The 24,512-nt window shown below is 35.4% G+C and overlaps 1 protein-coding gene across 5 annotated transcripts in view; it reads left to right on the top strand.

Annotated features, from left to right (window-relative positions):
* Positions 1-24,512, top strand: part of wdfy4 (WDFY family member 4) — a 235,119-nt gene that overhangs the window by 100,347 nt on the left and 110,260 nt on the right. For all 5 annotated transcript variants that reach the window (XM_039773975.1, XM_039773981.1, XM_039773989.1 and 2 more), the window contains 8 exons: positions 404-565; positions 2,535-2,626; positions 15,154-15,253; positions 15,697-15,902; positions 16,594-16,760; positions 21,421-21,540; positions 22,453-22,614; positions 24,279-24,467. In XM_039773975.1, coding sequence (XP_039629909.1) covers positions 404-565; positions 2,535-2,626; positions 15,154-15,253; positions 15,697-15,902; positions 16,594-16,760; positions 21,421-21,540; positions 22,453-22,614; positions 24,279-24,467 — 1,198 coding nt within the window. The remainder of the gene's footprint in view (positions 1-403; positions 566-2,534; positions 2,627-15,153; positions 15,254-15,696; positions 15,903-16,593; positions 16,761-21,420; positions 21,541-22,452; positions 22,615-24,278; positions 24,468-24,512) is intronic.

Here is a 24,512-nt window from a genome sequence, read left to right as displayed (position 1 = left end):
TATTGCCAATGCAGTGATAATACACTGAGTATTATAAGACAATTTCATCCTTATATTGGTTCAATTGGATTTTAGCATGTTTTAGTTTTTTTTCTCTGATGGAATCTTTTTCTTAGTGCATTATTTGTGTTTTAGTGGCTTATGTGTATAGTTTAATGGATTTAATATGAAAGCCCTTTCTAAAGCAATGATAACATCTTTGTCTGACAAGCTTATGGAATCATTTAATAAATAAATACATTTTGGTGGATTAGCCAAAAAGAATCAATTTTACAGACACATGTTCAATTGATGCTTGACTTTCAGCCAATATAAAGCAATTAGCAAATGCGACCAAGTGTGGTTTTTGAGAATTGAATTGCTTAGTTTGCCTTCCAGTAACTTTGTTTTTTTTTATTTCCAGTGATGGTACAAGAAATGCGGAAATCATGCATCAGCTGAATTTGATGGAGAAGCTAATATTCCTTTTAAACGAACCTAACATTACATGTGCAAAAGTGAAACTGATTATTGATATTATGAAGCAGCTCTTACAAAGGCAATTTAACATCAAAGACATTCTTAGGTATGCTAGTATAAATGTGTTCAACAGCTCTGAATCTTCTGAATGTTTACTTTTATATCTTTATCAGTCTATACAATATACTGTATGTACTTGTATTACTTATTACTTGGATCACTCAACAACCTAGCAAGGCTAGAAAACTACTATTCCACCTTTAAAACACACCTATTGAATATTAAAATGAATATGAAACTATTTTACCTAAACCCTTCCTACTTTCCACTATTTGTATTTGACGAGAATGAATAATTTAATGTACAATAGTTGTACAAATTAACTTTACGGAATTATGGTATGGCATGGTACTATGGTAATAAACTGTGGCATTTTTCTCAATACTTGTGACATTTGTATGAATGTATATTTTTCACAATACATTAAGAATGAAGGCATTATTACTCTTTGTATTCCATGTACTAAAATGTTGAGTCTGCATAAAACAATTTATTTACTCAAATTACAATAAAAGGCAAATTTTCATCCATTTAAATACATGATTGAATATTTGCAGATTTCTGTTTGTTAATTTTGGTTTCTGTTGTTGCCTTTGAATGTGTGCTTCATTGCCTAAAATCACATACTCAGTGCATGTGAAGATTACTTTCCTTCAATATTGTATCTGCTCAAGAATTAGAAGATTAAGCTTTCCTAAATTGCTGGTTTTTCAACATGTCCATGGAAGCACATACAGTGGTTGCTTTAATCTGTTCTTATTTTTGGTTAATTATTTACTTTTTCTGTGTGGATTCTTTACCCAAATTCAGCATGGACATTATACCTCTTGCAGAAAGAATGAGACTTTTTATTTTCATAAAAAACTATTTCCATATTCTGTATTTATATTTTATATGTAATTGCAGATTTACATAAAATTTGATTATCTAATAGAAGGTCTTGTGTAAAATTAGAATTTACAAGTGACTTGTACTAGGAGTACACTTAATAAAGGTAGACATAGTTAATAGTGAGGTGGTCCTCCATTCCCCTCAGAAAGGTTTGAAGTTATCTTGCAATTAACTGAATAAAGTCTTAATGTACAGCGCAAGAGGCCTGTGTGAAGTTCAATGTGTTACATAGTTACATATGCCTGTTTGGACTGAAATCAGATGGCTGAGTAGGCCACTGTATCAAGCAGAATTGCTGTATTACTGGATCATTTATTGTTATATTTTCATTCAACCTTCAGCATACATCAATAGAAAAAAGGATTCATCACACCAGTTGACATTTTTGCTGTCATCCAGTGTCCAGTATTTGTTTTCCCTAACCTACTACAACAGGGTTAGGGTTACAATAATAAGAATAACATTCTTATTTAATAATTTACCTGTGCTGTTGATTATAAACTAGAAAGAGTTGTATATTCTGATATTCTTCTTATGTTACCTCTATTGTACTTAGCTGTTATTTGGGTGATTATTGCTGCATGTTAATTTGTGCAAATTGGGATAGCTGTTGGTTGGCCTCTTTTTAGCGGACTATTTCTAACCACAGAATCTCGATACGTTTCATTTGGTGGTTAGTTATAACTTAGTTACACTGACCTGCAAAAAGATTATGGTAGTTTTATTGTAATTTGTATGTTTATTCCAGCATGTTTTGCTGTTTCTCACTCACATCTGTCTATGTTCATAACCGATTGGTAAAAATAAAAAAGTGTAGCAGTTTTCAATGTGAACTCTACCTTTAAGACCTGGCAGTGAGTGTGGGTGTGTGCTTGAGTGCACACTGCAACAGAGTTGTGTTTTGCCCAGGATTCATTTCTGTCTCAACTCCAGTTCTGTGTCACCCTGCAATTGAAAAAGTGGGTTTGAACAATTAATAAATGATGGAACATGCAGACTACATATAAAATAAATGGTATATGCAGTTATTATCTTTAGAAAGAAACTGAACTTTTATTTCTAGCTTTATATCAGCCATAATTTCTTCATATAGTTTACTCTAAACTGTGTTTTTCACATTATAGGATTGGGTTATTTCTAATTTCAACACTTTTACCAACTTCTTTGAATGAAAATGTAATTTTTCCTGAGAATGTCTACAATGTACAAAAGCAAGGTAAGGATTTCACCATTCTTTTAATTGTGCAATACACATTAAACCTGCTTCTCCAGTATTTCTGGCATCAGAACTACTTATTTCAAATACAGTATTGTACCATTAAGTATAAGTATGAATGAAGCAATGATTAAATTCAAAGTATTCCAAATAGATTTCCCCTTGGGATTAATAAAGTATCTATCTATCTATCTATCTATCTATCTATCTATCTATCTATCTATCTATCTATCTATCTATCTATTCCTTGGCATGCATATTTAAAAAGATATGTCTTCTCAGAAAAAAACAAACATATTTTGGCAAACACATGGAATGTTATTGTTAATGTGAGCTGCAATGAACTTTGGTAATAATTCTTGGCTATTCCAATAATTACTGAACTAAAATTAGAATATTTTACTCCTCTGTTTGAAATATCTTATAATGCTTTATTTGAAGGATATTTGTATTAATATGTAGTCACATGTTGTGGAAATGGATATACTGTAATCTAACACTCATATGCAGTTATATATATGGATTGATAACCGTTGAGTGCCTAAGAAAACAATCATGAAATCAACACACTTACTTTTTAAATGAAATTTATAAATTTACTCAGATGTGAAGTTTAAATTAAAATGTTCATTTTTCCATCAGTAAGTAAGTTTGATTGCTTACATTTTGTAGTTTGTTGTATTGCTTATTAAAGTTAAAGTACTGTACATTATTAAGTAAGTGTAAGTAAGTGTAACTCTAACCATTTTGATGTGCACAAAATTTAAACCTATTTTACAGGAGAAAAAAACATAAGGATTAATGTTAAATGAGTAATTTTTTTTATCTTGTCATCTTTTAAATTTCTAGCATGACAAACAAAATTGTCTATAACAAATCTAATTCTGTTTTCCACTTTGGGAAAACATATAATATTACAATTTAAAACCTATGGATATGTTTGTCTTTATTCTTTCTTGAGTGTAATGCATAATTAAATAGTACAGGCAAACAATAATCAAAAGTATAACAAGAAGAATATGAATTGAATAAAAAATAATGATTTAGTACAGGAACATTTCAAATATTGAGTTTTGTAGAAAATCACAAATGAAATTAGTACAGTGGATCCCAGCTGTTACTATAAAATGAGCTCTTCAGCAGTGGAGGGTGGAGGGACATTTTTTTAAGGGTATATTTCTGACAAACATTTCAAAGTTTTCCTTCACATAAAGAGACATAGAAACATAGAAAGATTACCAAATAGTGTGATAGGTAACCAGGAGTCATCTTGAGTAAATTAGTTGAATAGAATTTGCAAGCTTTGTGGGTTGAATAGCCTTTCATAGTCAAAAGTGTTCTACTGAACTATCTTAAAAACAAAGCAGGATGCATGAAGTGATTTACAACTAAGAAAAACCACAGCAACAAATACTGTAAAGACACACACTCACACACACACACACACACACACACTCACACACTCACACACACATATATACATATATATACATACATACATACACTGGGGGTTCTGCCCTGCTCGCTTCGCTTGCCAACCCTCCAGGCCTGAGCTACGCAATAGCCACTTCATGTCTCTGCCGCTTGTGTTGTGAAGAGGAGGCCTGAACCCAACCCAAGGAGACACAGTCGCTCCTCTGAAACCTCCTCTTAAACAGTGGTACAATGGGAAACAAATAGTTTTTTTTTTACCTCCTCTTTGCTCAATCAGCTGCTGGCTTGCTGCTGCTGCCTTGCCGCATGATCTGCATCTTGAGCAGTACTTCGAACATTTAAAAGCCTGTACAGCAGCTGTCCTACTCTTTGTCTTTTATTTTCAGGCTTAGGCGTAGGTTAAATCTCTTGGTACAAAGTCTCGTCTCGCTGGACGTGAGTTCTTGATATTTTGCAGTTTATAATTTAAAAACATAATAAGAATCTGAAAATCTAACAACATCACATTAAACTTTGATAACTCCTGAAAAAAATGATAGCAAACATATATATGTAGGTTTTAAAATAAGCCCAATTTATAGCATGACAAAAAATGTGAATGCTATGCTATGAATTCTTTACATTTGTGGATTTCTTGAGTTAATACCAATGTCTGGTAAGAATTTCATGTAAATAGCGTCATTGGAGATATATTTACTGAAAAAAATGTTGACACTTTCAGTACTTATTTCCCTCTCTGTGTGTATATATATTTATTTACTGTACATACTATTTTACTCATTAATTTATTTATATTAGTAAACATTAGAGGTTCTAGCACGTTTATACAAATAAGTGATTTAAAATCAGACATTGAATCAGGCTATCTAATCCTAAAAGGAAGGCTGTTCCAGAGCCCAAGATTAAAATTAAAATCTAGACTTAGGCCCATCAAGCCCTGACTGTTCTGAGAGATTTTTAAGTCTCACTTGAGTTTCATTAGGGCTCAGTATCTTGTTAATATGCTGTTGGAGAAACCCATGTAAAGTCTTGTACACAATTAATAAAATCATAGAAACAGTCCTAAATCTCATAGGCAATTAATGCAGGGAGCTAGTCATGGGGCAAGCTGAAAGTTTTCTAGTAGTTAACAATTTTGTAGCATATTTTAAAAAAGAAAACAAAGCATTACAAGAATATGAGCAAGGCAACATGTATATATGATCGTTTCTATGCCACTTAAAGTCACTAAACTTTCCTACATTTCTAAGTTGGTGCAAATAAGACTGCACAAGTTTTTGCATATGGTACTCAAAGCTGGAGTTTGAATCAAAAATTACTTCTACTTTTTTTTTTTTTTGCAGTGGCTGAGCACTGGAAGCCATTGCCCTGAGCACACCCCTAATTTGTTTAGCAGAGTTAGGCACTGTCACAGCTACAGTAGGTACACTCAGGGAACCCACAATAAACATTGCAGAGCCAGCTGGACAACCCTGTTTAATGAAAGAAACACAAAACTATTGTGGCTTGCTATCGAAAGAAAAGATGGCCAATACAGCCTCAACACAAGCAAACATAACACCCGTGAGAGCTTTTTCAAAATACACAACAGTTGAAGAATGTCTGTTTCAGGTAGCTCGCGAGCTGCTTTCATGTTCAGGGTCCAAGTGAGTCATTGTACCCTGAGCATGCCTCTTTTTATTTGGTCCCGGCAGAGTCTTCTCCTGGCTCCAAGGCAGTGTAAGTTGCTGAGGCTCTTTTCAGTACGAGTGGAATAGAGAGAATGATTAGTAACAGCATCTTCTCCTAGTGTTTGGGCGGAATCACTCGGCACAGTGTAATTGCAGAATATGTAACGCCCCAACATCACAAAACACCCTCAACATCAGTCATGAAACGCCCATTGCACACCCCGTTATACTATGGTTAAGACTATGGCGCCATTACGCTATGGTTAAAATTAGGATTCTGGGACGGTTCTCTAACTCAAAGGATGTTTCATGACTGACCTGGGAATTACATGACCTACTGTATGTCCTAAGTAGTGCAGACTGCAGTTAGACCTCGATTCATCCAGCTTAAGTCCTTAAAGTGACTCCCAGGCACTCATTCATGACAGCATGCACTTGCTGAAAAATAGGCTCTTTTATCATACACTGTTACTATCCCAAAAAAACAGACACACATACAGTTTACAAAACAGGAAAGAGAAAGCACCCAGTCACTAAAGAAAAATGGAACTTCAATTAACTTTTAATACTAATTTAAAGGATTAGTTTAGTATTTTTTAAGTGAAATTAATTTTTTCACTACTATTGTATATATTCAGTTTTCATAGGAAAATGTTTTATAAAGTGAAGCATATTTTATACATTTCAGAAATAAATGCAGTACTATATTCTGTACTACTGTACATATGTGCTTAGTATATTGTACACCATACCACCAGAACACTTTGATGGGCAAGGGTCAGTTGTTATCTTGCCTGTCGTCACCTGACTTGAAGCTGTAGGTTGGTTAGATATATCATAGAGACCCAAACACTTAAGTAATGTTTATTTTTTTTTTTTTTTTTTTTTTTGTTTTTTCTGTCCCCCCTGGCCATTGGACCTTACTCTTATTCTATGTTAATTAATGTTGACTTATTTTATTTTCTTACTGTGTCTCTTTTTCTATTCTTCATTATGTAAAGCACTTTGAGCTACATTTTTTTGTATGAAAATGTGCTATATAAATAAATGTTGTTGTTGTTGTCATGGGTACTTCAAAGCATAATAGTGTTGGGAATGTTGTCTCTGGCATAGTGTCATAATAGACTCAATATCAGAAGTGACTACAAGCAGCCCTGCATTAATAATACTACATTTAATTAAATATAAGACCCTCAAGTAAAGTCTGGCTGCCAGAAGATTTCTAAAGATTTGGGAAGCACCACAGTGATGAAGAGCAAAGGACATAAAACCTTCACTAGAAGTACCAACACTGGAAGTGAGAGCAGTTCAGTATGCCATTGTGGAAAAACATTTTGATTGCTTAATTGTGTCATGCATGGTGTACCAGAAGGGCATCAAAGCAGGAAAGATAGAATACTGCCCAGTTAGATAACATTTAGTGTTCTCCAGAATTCTACAGGGCAGGCGATCCAGTGGATGCCAAATATACCTGACTCTGTACCTACAGAGAAGGAGTGATAGAGAGAGAGAAAGGCCAAAACAATTATCTGAACAGTATTAATCAGTGCCCTGAAATGAAGCCATGCTGCTGTTTGCTATCCTTCTCTCTTTTTACAGAGCTGAGTTAAAAGGACTGAGACCATTACACACCATTAGCAGAGTAGCCAACTGGGGAGCTGACATTGATGCCCAGCTATTCAAGAGCTATGGAATGTTAAGGATCACCAGGTGCCACAAAGGGAGTGCCATCCTAGTTACTGTGTGGCTATAGAAGGGCTGTCAATAAGCCCAGGATGGATTTTGAGATGGTCAAAAGTGACTAAGAGAGAGAGAAAGACAGGTTTGAGCCTTACTGACGTTATGAGATGAGAAGGAACAGTCATGGGGTAGAAGTAGAGAGAGAGACACTGATGGTAGGTAAGTCATTAGGTTGGCTCAGTGGGGTAACAGTTTTATTTTTACTTTTGTTGTTTTTCTTTGTACTTTAGATTCTTCCTATTGATGGTCTCTCTCCTGCAAGATAAAATTAGCATACCATTTTAGGTAGATTTAATTTTTTGTCATTATTATGTGTATGGAGAGAGACATAGGCACCATCTCCTGTTGAAATACTTACTACACATTAGCATTTAAAATAAAAAAATCATATTTTTACCATACTATGTGGAAAATAATCCATTGAACGCAAGATCAAGTGTGCATGAATATAAAATTGAGATTTGGTGACCAAGAGAATCTTGTTAAGGGGATTAATTTTATTCCCAGTATGAAGTTAAGGGACTGCAAGTAAAGCTTATATAGAATGCTTTCTCAAATGTTGTTATTGTCCCTGGGTGGAGAAAAAAGAATGAAGTTAAATGTGGTAGCTTTATAATCTTGTTTTACAATGTTAATCACTATAATTTTTTAATATGTGGTCAAAAAAAGAATGAAGGTTTTCAGTTTTCTTTAGTATTCACTGCAGACATTGACAGAATAAATCAAACACTTCATAAATAGATTAACCCAATTCAGTGAATAAAGAAAAAAGAAAATAACATAAACACCAATGTACATTATTATTATTATTATTATTTGCTATGTATTAAAAAGTTAAATGCACATAAAAGTGTTTTAAAACTTACAAATTCAAAGGATATTTGCTCATGTCAGAGTAATGAACATTTTCTAGCTTTCTAACATACTTTGTATTCTAAGTTAAACACACTATAAATAAAGAGAGATTTCATTACAACTCAATTTAAGACTTTAAAAACTGAACAAGCAACAACAAAAAGTTGCCTAATCCTAATTCAAAAAATGTAAGTACTGTTTCCTTCACATGATGATTGGTTACCAATTAAGTATAAAAAGTAATTACCAGTGAAAATCATCTGTTATTTTATTCACTGGTGGAGTTCACAAATGGGGCCAAAACATACTTGTCCTTCTTAGATGTGTCTCCTCAGGGTACATCTAGGACCTGGAAAAACTTTCTGGATAAGGACTTTGTAGAGCTCCTTCCACTCTGCAGAATTCATTTATACTTTGTTACTGAGTGTCGGAACATGGTTTAACGGAAAAAAATGTAAATGGGTGCATGTGAAATTTCTAAGCTTCCACTTGATGCAGCAGGACATAGACTAAAGGCTAAGAACAGAGTAATATAAGGCCTTTGAATTAGGCCTGTTGTCATCAACATAGGTCCAGAGCACAATTTGTTTCCTTTTTTTGTAACTCTCTCTTCAGCTACTCATTCCATCTGTCCACATTTCCTTCCTTACTAAACATTGTCTAATATTGTCATAATTTTCCATCCTCTTTATCTGCTCCTCAGGAATTTTCCCTCCATCACTTCCTTTATCAGGTTGTTATCTCTCGCGATATATCCAGTCCTTGTTTTGCTCCTGTTCATGGGATGAGTCCTCATTCTTCTTCTACCTGACACAGGAACAATTTATTTGCTTTTCCTTTCCTTCAGTCTTATTTTTATACCTCTTTCTCAGATCCAGATTTCAAAACCTTCTACTCTCTTCCTTTTGCATGTTCAAGGCTCACACGCATATGTTGCTGCACTTTAAACGTAACTCTTTGTATTTCACATTGTGAATCCTGCTGATTGTGTGGGTGTGGCAAACATTCCTAAAGAGGAGTCCTTACGAGATTATTAATAACAACTTGATTCCACATTTTAACCAGTTTCTTACATCCTGCAAGTCTATTTTTGAGAACCTCTATGTACCTAATAACTTCCTCTTAATTAGTATAGCCAATCTGGCAATGTTGGCCTTTTGGTATTATCGCTTCCACAACAGTACCATAGAGCCCTGATTAAGTTTAAGCAAGCCAAATTACATTCCACCGATAGCTTTACATCTATAAAATAAAGGTTACCTATCATACCAAAGTTGAGATAAAACAGACAGGCATTTGTGCTACTACTGACCTCAGTTTTTAGTAGCTGGTGCTCAATGGCCAGAGCATACAACATATCCAACAGAGCACAACACTGCTGATCCTATAAGCAAACCAATGTTTGAGGCCACTACTTATATATAGAAAACTTTAAAGATCACTGTAGTGGGCTTGTGTTATAAGGTGTGTTAGGGGTCTGTAGCAGTGTGCTGGTTTTAATTAAAAATGCTCTCTTCAGATGAACAGCCAAAATGTGAACTAGCAGGAGGGAGCATGGCTATGTGAGTTGATGGAAGGAAAGAGTTGATGCAGTTGCACTTAATGGCAGCCATGATGCCTTGGGAACTGTGGGTATTGGCGGAGGTGGTAGTTCGGGTCCACAGGTACTGGAACAGTTGGCAGATTGTCGGGATGTATCTGATAGAATATCCTTACAAGAATGAGGAAAGAGGAATGACATAGAGTTTACCTCTCCCTTATGGATTTTAATTTATTTTTTGGATTATTTATTGTTTATTTTGTCCCTTTTCATGGGCACTGTTTTATGGATTGTTGAATTATTTATTTCAAGAACTGCACTGAACCTTGCTTTGGATTTGGAGTACTTTTGTGAAAATAAAACCACAAAGCATTTATACCATCCACTGCTAAGTGCCACTTGTCCTCATTGCCCAGATCATCCTCGGACATAACTATTGATGACCCGGTTTCAAGGGAGTGATACCAGCTGCGGGTACCCAGACCATAAAAACATGGGTTATTTAAGAAAAAATAATGAAGGACCTAAACCCACAAGTATGCATACATATTGATATTCCACCCAAACAAAAGCTTTTTTGTGACATAGGAAAGTATAACTCCCGTGCAGGTGAACCACTTTATTTGATGTGTTTGGCATCCTTCGTTCAGGATTGACTCTACTTTATTGCATATTAGCTACCACAATGTAATATTTATACCTTTTATTATTTCCAGCCACACAATGTTATAGTTGAAACTTTATGATGGTTGGTGCATCACTTTCATCTCTTCGAAAGGCTTCAATGGACATAATTATATAACTTGTGACATTTAGCATATAGTGATGTCAGTACTGGCAGAACTGCACTCTCCTAACACACCATCATTATTTTATGGAATACTATGTAGCTTCATCCCCTGCTTGCTTTGCTCACCAAATAACCCAAACCAGCGAATGCGCTACACGCCATTGTGAAGAGGGGGACTGAACACACCCCAAGGAGATGCGGTCACTCCTCCGAAACCCCTCTTAAACTGTGATACAATGGGACACAAATAGTTTTTTTTTTTACCTCCTCCTTGCTCGATCAGCTGCTGGATTGCTGCTGTGCCCCGTGATTTGCAATTCGTGTGGCGCTACGAATATTTAAAAGCCTGTACAGCAGCTGTCCTTTTGACTCACTGCCTTGTCTCTCTTCTCCCCCAGTCATCCTCAAAAACTATTTAATCTCTTTTCGCTGTTCCGTTATTTCACCAAGTAATAATTTCCATTTGTTTGCGCTAATGCAAACTTTGCTATCATTTTTTTGAGACTTTCAAATTTTCCTACTTCCATGATCTCTAACCTTCTCTGAATGATATTGAATTCTTTATGACGTTCTACTTTGTCATCTACTCTTTGTCTTTTTCTGACCCCGGGCGTGTTTAAATCTCTTGGCACAAAGTCTAGTCTCGTGGGATGTGAAAGTGTCTTTCTGAGAAAGTCACATCTTGTCTCTCTGAACAGGTCTTGTCTCGTCCCAAGATTTTTTTATATAATAGCGAGACAATTTATCATACCATACCATAACCCCTATTTCATATTGCATATAAAACACCTTCAGCTTAATAAAATAAATTTGTGATTTCTTAGACTATAGAGATGGGATTGCTGCTGTACATACGATCCAAGAGTGTTTAAATTAAAATGTGAGAATAAAAACAGAAAAGGGGAAAAGACTAAATTGATATAATAGGGAAAAGGAAGGGCATCCATATGTCCCAGAGCTCAAGCCACTTAAGTAACCACCTGCAGTTGTCATGCAGAGTGGGGCTCAGATTTAACTATTAATTTCACTATTGTCTGCACAATGGAAATCTCCTCCTACAACACATATAATAACTGGGGGCACTAAAAGCAGTGCGTTCACTCTTTACAGTCTTATTATAAATTAAATAAAAACCAAACTGCAACTCAAATATAGCCTTTGCTGTTAGTAGCCATACTTTCATAGCTTAACATGATTGGACGCTGAACTTAGTAGTTGTGATATCTCTAGTACAGTATATCAGGCCTTTGTTTTTAACTGTGACTAAACAAAACACAGTCATCTTTGCCACACCAGTTCTGCGGCAGAATTATTGTATGTTTTCTGCAGATAAGCCCACAATTATTAATTGAAGGGTTATTGGTGGAAAACAAAAGTAATTTATTTTAAACATTTGATAATTTAGATGCAGCATATACCTTTATAATAATTCTTTATAACCTCTAGTCATGGCTTACAGAAAGCCCATTATTCCCCAAACCCTGCTTTAAAAATGAATAAATTATAAATAAATAAATTGAATGTTGGAGAAAAATTTATGCACAGCAACCCTCTTCATCCCTTTAGCCTCAGTTAGAAAAGATTTGATTCTATAATTGCTATTGCTCTCTGTGGTGTCCAGACTGCCTTCTTAGGTTACAGCCATACTGCTGTCTCTTTCATGCTTTTATGTTGTTCTGTGTGATGGATTTTATATCCATTAGATTCCATTTCTGTGTCACTTCATTCAGAATGAATTACTAATTTGCTTACATTATTCATTTAATTTTATAATAATTTATATGGCCATCTTTCTTATTTTCTCTCAAGTTATGTGTTTGCAATATGTTTTCCTGAAGATCTTTTTATTCTAGACATTCTTTGATTATTGATAACCTTCAGTTTGAGCAGAATGCCCAATGTGGATAATTATTGTGACAACCAGCATCTCTTGTGATCTCTGGGAAAGGTGTTTTTTATTTCCTTTAAAATTTCTTTGCATTTTACCAGAAATAACCTAGGTATTCACATCTGGCCAGCCATATACAATGAGTCAAGTGCTTCCACATTTCTTATGACAAAAGTTCAAACATTCATAGTCATCTAGTCAAAATCTCAGAAGACCATGCAAAGAAAGTAGGCTGACAGCACACTATATTTAGGGTAGAAGAAAATGGTTAAGTAGTATTATATGACACTGACCTGGCAATAGTATACCCAACTGACTTAGCTATAGTAGTTAGTATTTTCACTTGATGTGCGAACAGCTGGGAATATAATGGCAGAAACTTAGGTTATGCATTGCCACAAAAAGGTTTGGGACAGCCACCCATATATTATGATCCTGACTGCAAAAGGTTGAAATGATTGAGTTGTTTACAAGACTGAGTCCAAAACAGAACTGAATATGTGGAGGTTAGATGGCGGTTTTAAGGGCTGGTGGAGCAAATGATGTCATCTATGCCAGAACCGGAAGTGATGTCTTCGGAACCAGAAGTGGTGTCATCAGAGGCGCCGGAACCTGACAGGATTTCCTGGGAATGGTCTGCAAGGAACTGAGAGAGACAGTCAGCACACTCTGCCACCCCCTGGTCTGATGTAGTATTACAGTTACTCTGGCCCTTTAGCTGCCTCCTAATCACACGTGTGTGACAGTATATACCAGAGAAAATTGTGCACATGAACCACTGATAAGTTTCATGTAGTTATCTTGGTTAGAGAGGTATAAAAGCTGAAATAAAGTAAGGATTTACACATGCATTTCCATAGAATGTAATAATTGATGACAGAACTATTGGCAATAGAAGCAGGATTACTAATATATAAAAACAGTTACAAATCTGGAATCAGTTATATTTGAAGGCAGAAGCAGATTTGTTTTTGTGAATCACTAAAATACCACTCCGCACAGGTATATGGGATGCATGATACATACATTTTTAGAGACTTCTTTATCAAAAATATATTTGTATTTTTTAATAACTGAATAATTTTGTTCTAAATGTAATATCTCACAAAAAACATTCCTTCCATTAAAAGGAACATGCAGCTGTGCTCAATTTACTAGCATTCCTTTATTACCTTCAGTAGAGACTTTATGACAAAGTATCACCATGGCTAAAGGAAGTTCATCAAAACTATCCTACTGCTTTCATAATAGTACATCTTAGAAAATCCTGGGAATTGGACCTTGACATTTTTGTAGATTCTCAGAAGATTCTCAGTTCTAGATGGAATACATTGCTCATCATTTTGTGTAAAACATGGTCTAATTCAGTTCAAAATTGCCAATTACTTATATCTCTTCAAATTTACACAGTCATAACTTTCAAATACTCAGAAGCTCCTAGATATTTATTTTGGCTATGCCCTTAGCTGCTGTATTAGTACACTACAGTTTTGACCTGCAGTACCTTATCAAGCAGCACCGGGGTTACCTCATCTTCTAATAGTCTTTTTTTGCACTTTTGCTTAACTTTGTAACATATACCACACTAATTGCTTGATGTCCCATGCTGCCTTCTGTTTTACAGTTAGACAGATATGTTGCATTATGTAAATTAGAAAAAATTAAATTCTCTGAATGATAAGACTCACAAATGTTTAGGATCAAATGCATACTTTTATCAAAACCAACCAAAGTTAGCAGTGTTTAAAGTTATACAACAGTATTTACTGGAATTGTATAACTTTTTTCACCGCTTTTAATGGTTTTTAACTGCGTGCTCTTTGCAAAATTTCATATGTTTTTTTCTTTCTATGCCTTTCTTATTTTCTATTACATTTTGTCTTTCTTTTTCTTCCATTATTCAATTAGGAATGGTAATTGATTATGTTTAAAGTACAATACGGATTATATTGTATATTCAATATATAATTATATCTAATTTAACTTTTAATAAATATATTGCAACAAACCAGAGTGTTCTATTTAAATAATTAAAATATAATAAATGCAAAATAAAATAAAGACGGAGAAATAGATATAATCAAGAGCATAGCTGTCTGACAATGATAATAGTTCAGCGTTAAATGTATTTGTCAAGTGTACATGTAACTGTAGCTAGCTCATGTGACCCTGTAAGAATAAAGTGGTTATGAAATATAGATAGACAGATGTATACAAGCAATTTCAATTTGCTGAATTCAATTCATTATCACTGGCGGCTGGAGTCCAGCCCAACAGGACATAGCACAAGGCAGAGAGGGCACCAGTCCATTGCAGCGGTGACTTGTGCACATACCCATACTCACTCCCACTGAGTCGCCTCTCCATCTGTAATTTACATCATTGGGAACTTGGGAAGTACCTACACAGACACAGACTGGGCTGGGCACAGGTTTAGACCCCAGGATCCTGGATCTGTGAAGTAGTAGTGCTATCTCTTAATTAATCAAAAGAAATGAATATTATCATGTCATATTTCATCTTTCACATACAAGTGGATATCATAATACTTGCTAAAAATTTTAAAAGTTTCAGTAACAGTTTCATTTATTTTCCTTTCCACATTTTTAGCCTTAAGCGAGACACCTGCAAGAACAATCTGGATGAGGAACCAGCTGTTAGAGATGCTGTTAGACTTTGTCAGCTCAAACAATTCTGGTATAAGTTTAAAGTGAGTATACTGCAAGCTAAATATGTTACAAGCATGTTTTTTTTGTATATTATATTTCACTGAATGAAGACAGCTTTCTTGATTTTTGCATCGGATTTCTTTTAAGAATTAATTATGCTTTTGTAGCACACTAAAAATGAAATCACTGTCAAAAGCCCAACTTAAAACAGATTAATTGATTTAGGCGTATTAAGCATTTTTTGCCTTATTATACTTTTGGATTAGTTTTGGAAAATTAAATTAAATCTGGCCTTTTTTATTAAGTCTATATCAGTAGGTTTTATACAATTATTTAACCGGTGCTTTTTAGTTCTGATTCCATGAACTTTGCCACCTGCTAAAAACAATTGCTCTTAAATTGTCTTTCACAATAGCTCTATAACTTTTTTCTTTCTCTTTTTTTGGTTATGTATTTATGTTTGTTTTTCATTGAATTTTTGAAGAGATAAAGAAAACATGTTCATGGCCTTGGGATCTGATTGGTTTTTGCTGTTTCTACAAAGTCATCTTCATTCAACCACTATTCTGCTAGCAATACAATTACTTTTATGTTTTCTGAATAACCCAAATATTAAAAATAAGTTCCAAGAAGGAATGGCAGCAGGTACCTGGCTGGAGAATATAATAAAGGAACTTGGGAAACCAGTGGGTATGTTTACATAATTGATTTCATTGTCACACAATCTAATGCATTGGGTTTACTTTGTCTGCATCTTTAAATATATGAGTTACACAAGTGATTTATCTAAAGAATTGTTTTGAAAACCAACATTTGAATTGGGGTAAAATGTAAAGAAAAGAAAATGTGATGAAAACTATATACTGTAAAAAAATGCATATGCAAAAACAAGACAAAAAAAACTTTAAATGGAGTTGTTTTGCTTTTACTTAGCAAAAAATTCTGCCAATGGGTTAAGCAAAATTTAATTTCTTAAAGTAAGCTAAATAATAGTAAATACAAATTTTTGGATAAGTCCATAACTCTTACAATAAGGAAAACAAGATTTCATGATATCAATACTTTTCCACTTGCTTAAATTTTACTAAAATCTTGTGTGCTCAGATTTCCATTTATTCAAAAAGGTTCCTATTGTTTCCACCTGATGCTTGTTGGGATGGGCTCCAGTTTTCCCATGACCCTGTTCAGGATGAACGGATTTGGAAAATGGATTGATGGACATTTTTAATTGTTATGATTTTTAAATAATAACTACTGTCAAACAGAAAGAGTTCTTTTTTAATTTGGAAATCTGTGCTGTATTTGAGTATTATGAAAGTAATTTATAGTAACATCATGTTTTCCTGTGAGCAACTGTCATTTTCTTTCATTATACTTCTAGACCCGCTAAAAGGTTATCCTGCTTTCACTGAACAGACAATATGCATATCACCAGGCTTTAAAGTACTGCAAAGTCTTTTGTGTCATCATATACACATTTCTCAAATCTACTACTTACTGGCAGCTTCCTTCTTGGGAAAAATCACTTTTGAAATCTCATCTGAACAGGTAAATTCATATTTTCAACTGTATTTTAGTCAACTTAACAAAAATATTATAATTAATATAATTTTTCCAGACATGTGCTCATATTTCTCAAGCATCTCAACCCTAACTGGCTTAAAAATCTCAGTCTAATAGTATTTTTTCAATTTACCTATTTTAAGAAACTACTCCTAACTTCACCAGGATTCAGGAGTGCTTATGAGCTGTCCTAACTCTCTAGGAGCTACCGGACCATGGCTTTCAGGCAGAGATCAGCATGCAGAATTTGGGAAAGACTAATTGCTTTGGAAATGCTGGACAACAGTGAACTCATAAAAAGATATTGATTTGACAGAGATGGAATAATCTATATATATAATTCACTAAGGCAAGACAACCATGGAAAGCACTCCGGAAGAGGCGTGGATTCACTAACCTGCCGACAAGTGAGACACCTATGGCGCACGCAGGAAAGAGCCACGCCCACCAACTCCAAGACCATTGGATACGACGACAACTCGCAGGGCCACACCCACCAACTTGGACGCGACGACACAGAAAAAATGGCTTCATTTATATTCGTCTGTCGTAGAGGCCACATGCGTGCAGGTCAGGTTAATGTCATGTGCATTGACTGTTCATAGAGGCATGTTTCTCGCGGAGGTGAATCGCCATATGCAGCGTGTGAAACGGTTTGCGAGGGGTATCCTATGGGATCCTTAAAACAATCCTTTACAACTGAGGTTGAAGCACAATGAAGTAAGCAGTCTTTAAAAACCAACTTTTTGGTTATGATGCATGACCGCGTGCACCATAGCAAACTGTTTTACACGCTACATACAGCTATTCGCTTCCGCGACAAACATGCGTCTTCTTAGATGCTCCTGCAGGAACACGGAAGACGTTTTCCTGCCCACCAACGCTCCTTTTTCACCGGCCGGCATCTACCCTCGCTCTCTAGGCATTCACACTGCCTGCCCATTTGCCCGGACGCAAAAACTCACCGACCACCCAGTTAGTCCCTTTCGTCTGCGGTAAGAGTCCACATGCACGTCTGAGCCACGCGCTGTTTGTTATGCCACGGGTTCACTATTGTGTTGTATTTTGCTCTCTCCAGAGTTCCATCTTTTCATTCACTTACTGTTGTATTCTCACACCAACCCGTTTTAGACATCCGTGTCTTTCCAGAAGTGTTTAGCATTCAATAAATAATTATGCATGACATTGACCGTGTGTCTACCCAGCGCAGACAGGCATGGGTAAGCCGTTAAACCCCATTCGGGCTGCAAGCCATGGAATTCCCACTAAGTGTGACTCATACGCTCCCACTCATTACGTCCCTACCCTTTGTGCACACCCCCCTCCTACCGTGGTCGGGTATCTTGGTGGATTATATATAGAAAAGCAGCCAAAACCGAGGGGTTTCCCATGGGGTCCTTACAACATTCCTTTACAACTAAGGTTAAAACACAATGAAGTAGGCAGTCTTTAAAAAAGAGGTTTGATTACACACGCCTCGTGCACCATAGCAAACTGTTTTACACGCTACATACAGCAATTCGCTTCAGCGACAAACATGCGTCTTCTTAGATGCTCCTGCACTTTGTTCACACTCCCCTCCCACCTTGCTACTACCGTGATCTGGTGTCTTGGTGGATTATATATAGAAAGGCAGCCAAAACCGCACAGAGCAATGAAAAGTTCCATCTTTTCATTCTTATTCTGTTGTATCCTCAAACCCTCCCTTTTTAGACAACTGTATCTTTCCAGAAGTGTTCAACCATCATTAAATAGTTATGCGGCGTTTGTTATGCCGCTGTTTCACTGTTGTGTTGTATTTTGCTCTCTCCAGAGTTCCATCTTTTCATTCACTTAATGTTGTATTCTCACACCAACCCATTTTAGACAACCGTGTCTTTCCAGAAGTGTTTAGCATTCAATAAATAGTTATGCATGACATTGAGCGTGTGTCGACCTGGCGTGGGTAAGCCGTTGAACCCCATTCGGGCTGCAAACTAAGTCCCACTAAGTAAGACTCCTGCGCTCCTACTGGTTGCGTCCCAACCCTTTGTACACACCCCCCTCCCACCTTGCTAATACCGTGGTCGGGTGTCTTGGTGGATTATATATAGAAAAGCAGCCAGATCCGCACAGAGCAATGAAAAGTCTACGTCACTCACAGGTACATCTGGACTATGTAAAGACGGCGACTTGACGAGTTGGAGGTGGGCACATGAGCGGGCAGTGCATACTGAACGAGAAATCAGCAGACTAGCATGTCGGACGGAGCTGAATGGACGTCATTCTCCTTTCCTCCCATTCCACACTCCACGTCGTGCACCCCCATCCCTCCGTCTGGCAGGAGAAGGCGCGAGGACGGTGCGCCAGTTTTCAGTCACTTCAGACGATTGTGTGTTGGTTCGTTCCGTGCAATGTTACAATGTTGCTTTTCTTGCTGATTTATTACATTACCGATTTTTCAAATGTTAATTTTCTCCCTGTGCTTAAAAATCATTAAAAAACAGCCTGATTATGCGGCGTATGGTACGCCGCGGGTTGGCTAGTATTCATAACAAATCTTGTATGTCACATGACATCTACATGAAGAAGAAGTCATGGTCTGTCAGCCAAAATTAAAGTGTTAGCAAGGTTAAGTTTTTTTGGCCATGGGTAAAATGCAGCCTTGCAAAAGCAATAATCTGAGTATGTCCCAGCCTTTTCTTGAATTATGCACTAATCTTTGAATGCCGTTACAACATATGAGGTAATACACACATTTATTAATTTCCCCATCACTCTGCATGTATGTCTGGATTTGTAGGAGTGATTTATAGCACACACATAAAGGCTATTACTCCTAGTGTGGATGAGCATTAGTATGTGACTCGCTTGCGATACTACAGTATCTGCTCTCTCGGCACATTGACAAAAAAGCTTTAGAGCCCAACTGGAAGATGCACATAAGAAAATAAAACAAACAAAAGGTTGATAACAAAATGAAATCAAAGTTCAAAATGACAAGAAGAAACTGAAATTAAAATAATAAAAAAAGGGTCAAAACCGAAGTAACATTCAAGACAAGACAAGGTTGATTATGCTTTTTCTTAAAGAGATTTGGTTTCCGCAGATCAGACAAGGAAATGAGCGCAAAGCTGTCCTTTTATCTTGTCATTTTCAATAATCATGGGTCTAACCTCAGAGGCCACAGCCATAGAAATGCTGGAAGCAGACCTAACAATGGGAATCAAAATGTAGTACAAGACATTGCAAAACAAAACAAGAAATTTGCAAATAAGCAAACAGAATCAAATCCTGACAGAATCAACACACAGGTGGATATGAATGTAAACTATGTTGTTCTTAATATTTTTTTGAAGTGGCCAGTTTAATGCATGACTTTATAGTGGCGTAAATCTTTTATTTGAACGTAATCACTTCCCCCCTAGATGTCATTTTCTTGGAGATGAGGGATGACCTCAGAAGAGAAGGATGATTACTACTTTTTCAAATCTAACAACTAGTTCTCAGCTTTCTTACTTGATGATGATGATGATTATTGTTATTAATTTTATTATTGTCTTTGTGATAACTACAAAACACATTCATAGTTTCCAAAGAAAACTAAATAACACTTTCATAATTGGCATTTTTCAGCTCTGGGTGCCGTAAAATCACGCTAGGAGAGAAAGGTGTAGGGCACTTCATAAATACTTCTCATGTCCTACTTTGAGATAGGTCAAATTCTTATTCTAGTCAAACTTTTGTTGCAATTGATAGTAGTAATTCGGTGATCTTCTTGAAAAATATGGGCACTGTTTTTCATTTGATTATGGATATTGATATTGTATATAGTTGGGATGGTGGATCAGTGGTTAGTGCCTTATATGGATCATAGGATCATGCATCCAATGTTTAAATCCTGTTCTAGACCATTTTCTATGTGGACTTTGCATGTTTTTCCCAATTCTGTTTGGGTTTTTCTTCAGGAATCCCACTTGTACTCAAAAATCGCAAAGGTGATTGTTGGATTAATTGGCAACTCTACCTTTGAGATATACAAGTGTGTCCAAGAGTGGGCCCTGATGGGATTGGGTTCCTGCCTTGGAGCCTGTGCTAGGAAAGGCTCTAGCCATCTGTCACCTTAGCTTTGAACATTTTGAGAATGTTTTGTTATGATAACAAGAGAATGTGTTTTGATATTTTATAGGGGAGATAAACACACTTTGCATTTAAATCGGAAAACAGAAAACCCTACATTTTTATGTCCTTTGCAACCTAATATACTCATTTGTTAGATTAGTAGATTTATACAAAGTTGTGATTGTCTGCCATTTTTCTTAACAAAAACAGAAAATAAATATAAGGTAGTTTTCTTTGAGTACTCTGAATATCCTGGTCATACATGTTTAATGATATTTCTCCATTGATTGACAGCTGTCTTATATATCAACACATGTTATAAATCTGAAGGTTGATCTTTTTGGTTGATGGAGCATGACATCAACATTTTTCCAAGGTGGAATATTCTTTTATGGTAACTCAGTGTAATTAATATTGAATGAAACTATTATTTTTTCATGCATATTGCATGAGTGTCCTTGGCCAAGACACCATTATTAAAGTATATTATAAAATATTATACAAAATGTTCTAATAAAAAAAATCCTATATACATTCCTTTTAGGTCAATTTGGATTCAGTACTTGAGTCTCTCATAGAAAGCATTGATGAAAAAGAAAAGGTTTGTTTGTGTGTCAATATGGCTGTTGTTCTCTTTGGAATGGTGAAAGCCATATTATCCAAGGTAAGAAACAATGATATTAAGTTTTCTAATCATTTTACTATTACCAAATAAAAAAGACTTTACATGTTTCAGGTTCTTAAATTATTTTTATAAGCATACTGATGTAATAATGATATTTTACTGAATTAAGTCTAAGGGCTGCTGGCATGTTTAAAAATTGTCAGGAGTAGTTGAGTGGCACAGTTGGTTTCAGAAGAGAGAGAAAGAGATATTCTGGCAGCAGGAGAGGTCATGCATATTCTATTGTTAAAGCACAGTAGCCATCAGTAGGTGGTACCTTTGTATATGTTGAGAAAAAGTTGCTGTATGGGCAAGAATCTATGATAGTTCTCCAGAAGAGTAGAGTGTTTAGTGCAAATTGGTGCTCCCAAACTGCTGCTGCTGGAATATAATATCTGATAATAGAATTTAGACCTTTATTTGGTATCTTTATTATCATGTTTGATTTTCCTGACCCTTGACATATTTTGCCTATGTTTAAAGTTTTCTTCCTAACTTAAAGTTAGATGGACACACACATACACGCACACCGACACTTGTCCTTTTATTAAAGCAGATAAACTGATTTCTATCCATCTAGCAGTTATTGCATGTTGTATTTTGGAAATATTTAATGTTAACATTTGCAATGCATATAGTAATAAAATGAATTGTGTTTTTCATTCCAGAAAAAGGCTCATCACAAATATTAGCACGTCTTTAATGTATCCCATTCTAAACTGAATATAATAGAGACATAGCAACTGGACAGACACACACACAGTCACTTGTTCTTTTATTAAGGTGGATTTTATTAAGGCTGTTTGAAAAAGTAATTGTGCTGAATGTTACATTTAATCTAAACACTTAATACAAAATTCTATTTAATATCAAAATATGTCTCCATTAACCTTTATACTTTTGTCACTTTAGTCTGATACAGGTACTGAGGAATCATGGGAAAATCTCTGTCCTGGGAGTATCATGAAGTTCTTCTGCTTGATACACAACATATTTCCAAGGGACAAACTTTGGTCCACTCCAAGATTTCTTGAAGCTTTAGCTGATACAATTTTTCCATGTTCTTCGCAACAGGTAAGAACTTTGGAAGAGTTTTACCTACTGTGCATATTCATATTTGTTTTGTTGTTGTTGTGTGGGTGTGTCTAAATATATCATAAGTAAGACTGACACAACTATTTGCTTTTTTGACCCAAATATAAAGCTGCCAATTATGTAATATATCAATGGCATATAGGTACCAGGCAGCTTTTGTAACTGAGGAGGTGACATTTCTGCTTACCTCATGTTAAGTTTTCTTCCTATTTTCCTTGCTTTCTTAGTGTGTTGCTCTTCTTCCAACCTGGACATTTTCCTTTCACTTCCTTTTCTTAATTCATTTGACTCTTGGTAGACACTTTGAGTCCACTTTAAAGTTTAGAATGTGTGATTTGTTGTCCCAACATTCTTCATTCCATACATTCTCAAAACTTCAACAGGTGTCTGAGCCCCAGTAGTTATCATCTAAGATGTCATACTTCCACTATGTAGCTTTATATGTCTGGATATAACCTGGAATGAGATACCTCTTTAGTTTAAATAAAGGTCAACAAATAGATATACAGTATATAGTAGGCAGACAGTTACAGTATGATACTCCATGTGTTTTATTGTCTTTTTGTTTTCGCAAAGAGGGTGCTGTTTTCAACAATCCCAGACTTATTAAGGATACATTTTTCTTTATACTGAAAAGAACAAATACTAATATAACATTAAGAACAACAAATTAACAAGGACAGAAAACAAATGAGTCCTCTACATAGACTTTTTGGATGCTCCAGATTCCACTGACAGCCTGGTTTGAGAGCACTTGAGCACCTGTGCCATGAACTGATTTGATATTCAGGGTTACTTCATACTTTCTTCCTGATGCTGTGGTAAACAATTCAACTTCCTATAATGTACTTAACAGGTTGGAAAAGTCATGCATACAAAATTAATTTGCATCTTTAAACAACAGAACTTAAACAAGACATACTTTTAAGTTGTGGTACAGCATCATATAGCCAAAATGAATAAAGTATGCCCTTATTTCAAAAGTGAATGAAAATGCAAGAATAATGAGAAGTGTGTTTCTCTTTCACCAGAGAATATCAGTCATATGTTAAACTATGTTTGATGTAATGGACTTCTGTAAAAAAAATGTTTAGGGTGAAGATGAAACATAATGAAGTTACAATTACATTTTTTGTTAAGATGGTTTCACGGATGAAAAGTAAAGGAAATGTTTAGATTATGTTGTTGCATCCCCCTGTGGTAGGTCATCCATGGTTGATTTGTGCTGCTAACTCTATTATCTGTTGAAGAGATGCTGGATTTAACCCTGTACTGGATAAAATAGGTTTAAAAAAGAATGAATGCTGTCAATACTTGTCTCCTAGTTCTGTTTTCTTCTTTTTTGTAAGCACCCTTTTATGTATTCTGTCTATTATGATCTCAAGTAAATCTTACGGTCAGAATTGATTTTTTTTCCCTTGCCTATAACTGGATTGTAAAATTGAAAAAGGAAATTAATCTACTGAAATCTGATTTGGTATAAATTAGTTTTAAAATTTTCATAAAGTAGGCAATTGTATATAATGTTAGACCTTTATGTTGGCAGACATGTATTTATAATTAAATTAAATCATATTTGCTAAGCTATTGTCATCTTTTAAATTGTGGAAGAATATTTTTTTTTTTTTTGACATCTAATTTAGGTCTATTTGGCTTCATCTGGGCAAGTCAGTTCTGTACTTTCAGAGGACTCCTGTAATCAGGAGACAGTTTCCATTGACTATTCGCACCCTGGCAGGAAACAAGTGTGCAATTTCATGAGGATTCTGTTGATGGATAGTCTCATTAACATCACTGCACAAAAACAACACCCATATGAAGTTATTCTAGAGGTTAGTGGTTTATACATTTTTTTGTAAATAACTAATGTTTTCAGT

The sequence above is a fragment of the Polypterus senegalus genome, chromosome 1 (assembly GCF_016835505.1).
Source record: "Polypterus senegalus isolate Bchr_013 chromosome 1, ASM1683550v1, whole genome shotgun sequence".
NCBI classification, from domain to species: Eukaryota; Metazoa; Chordata; class Cladistia; order Polypteriformes; family Polypteridae; genus Polypterus; species Polypterus senegalus.
This window is presented reverse-complemented; position numbering and strand designations above follow the sequence as displayed.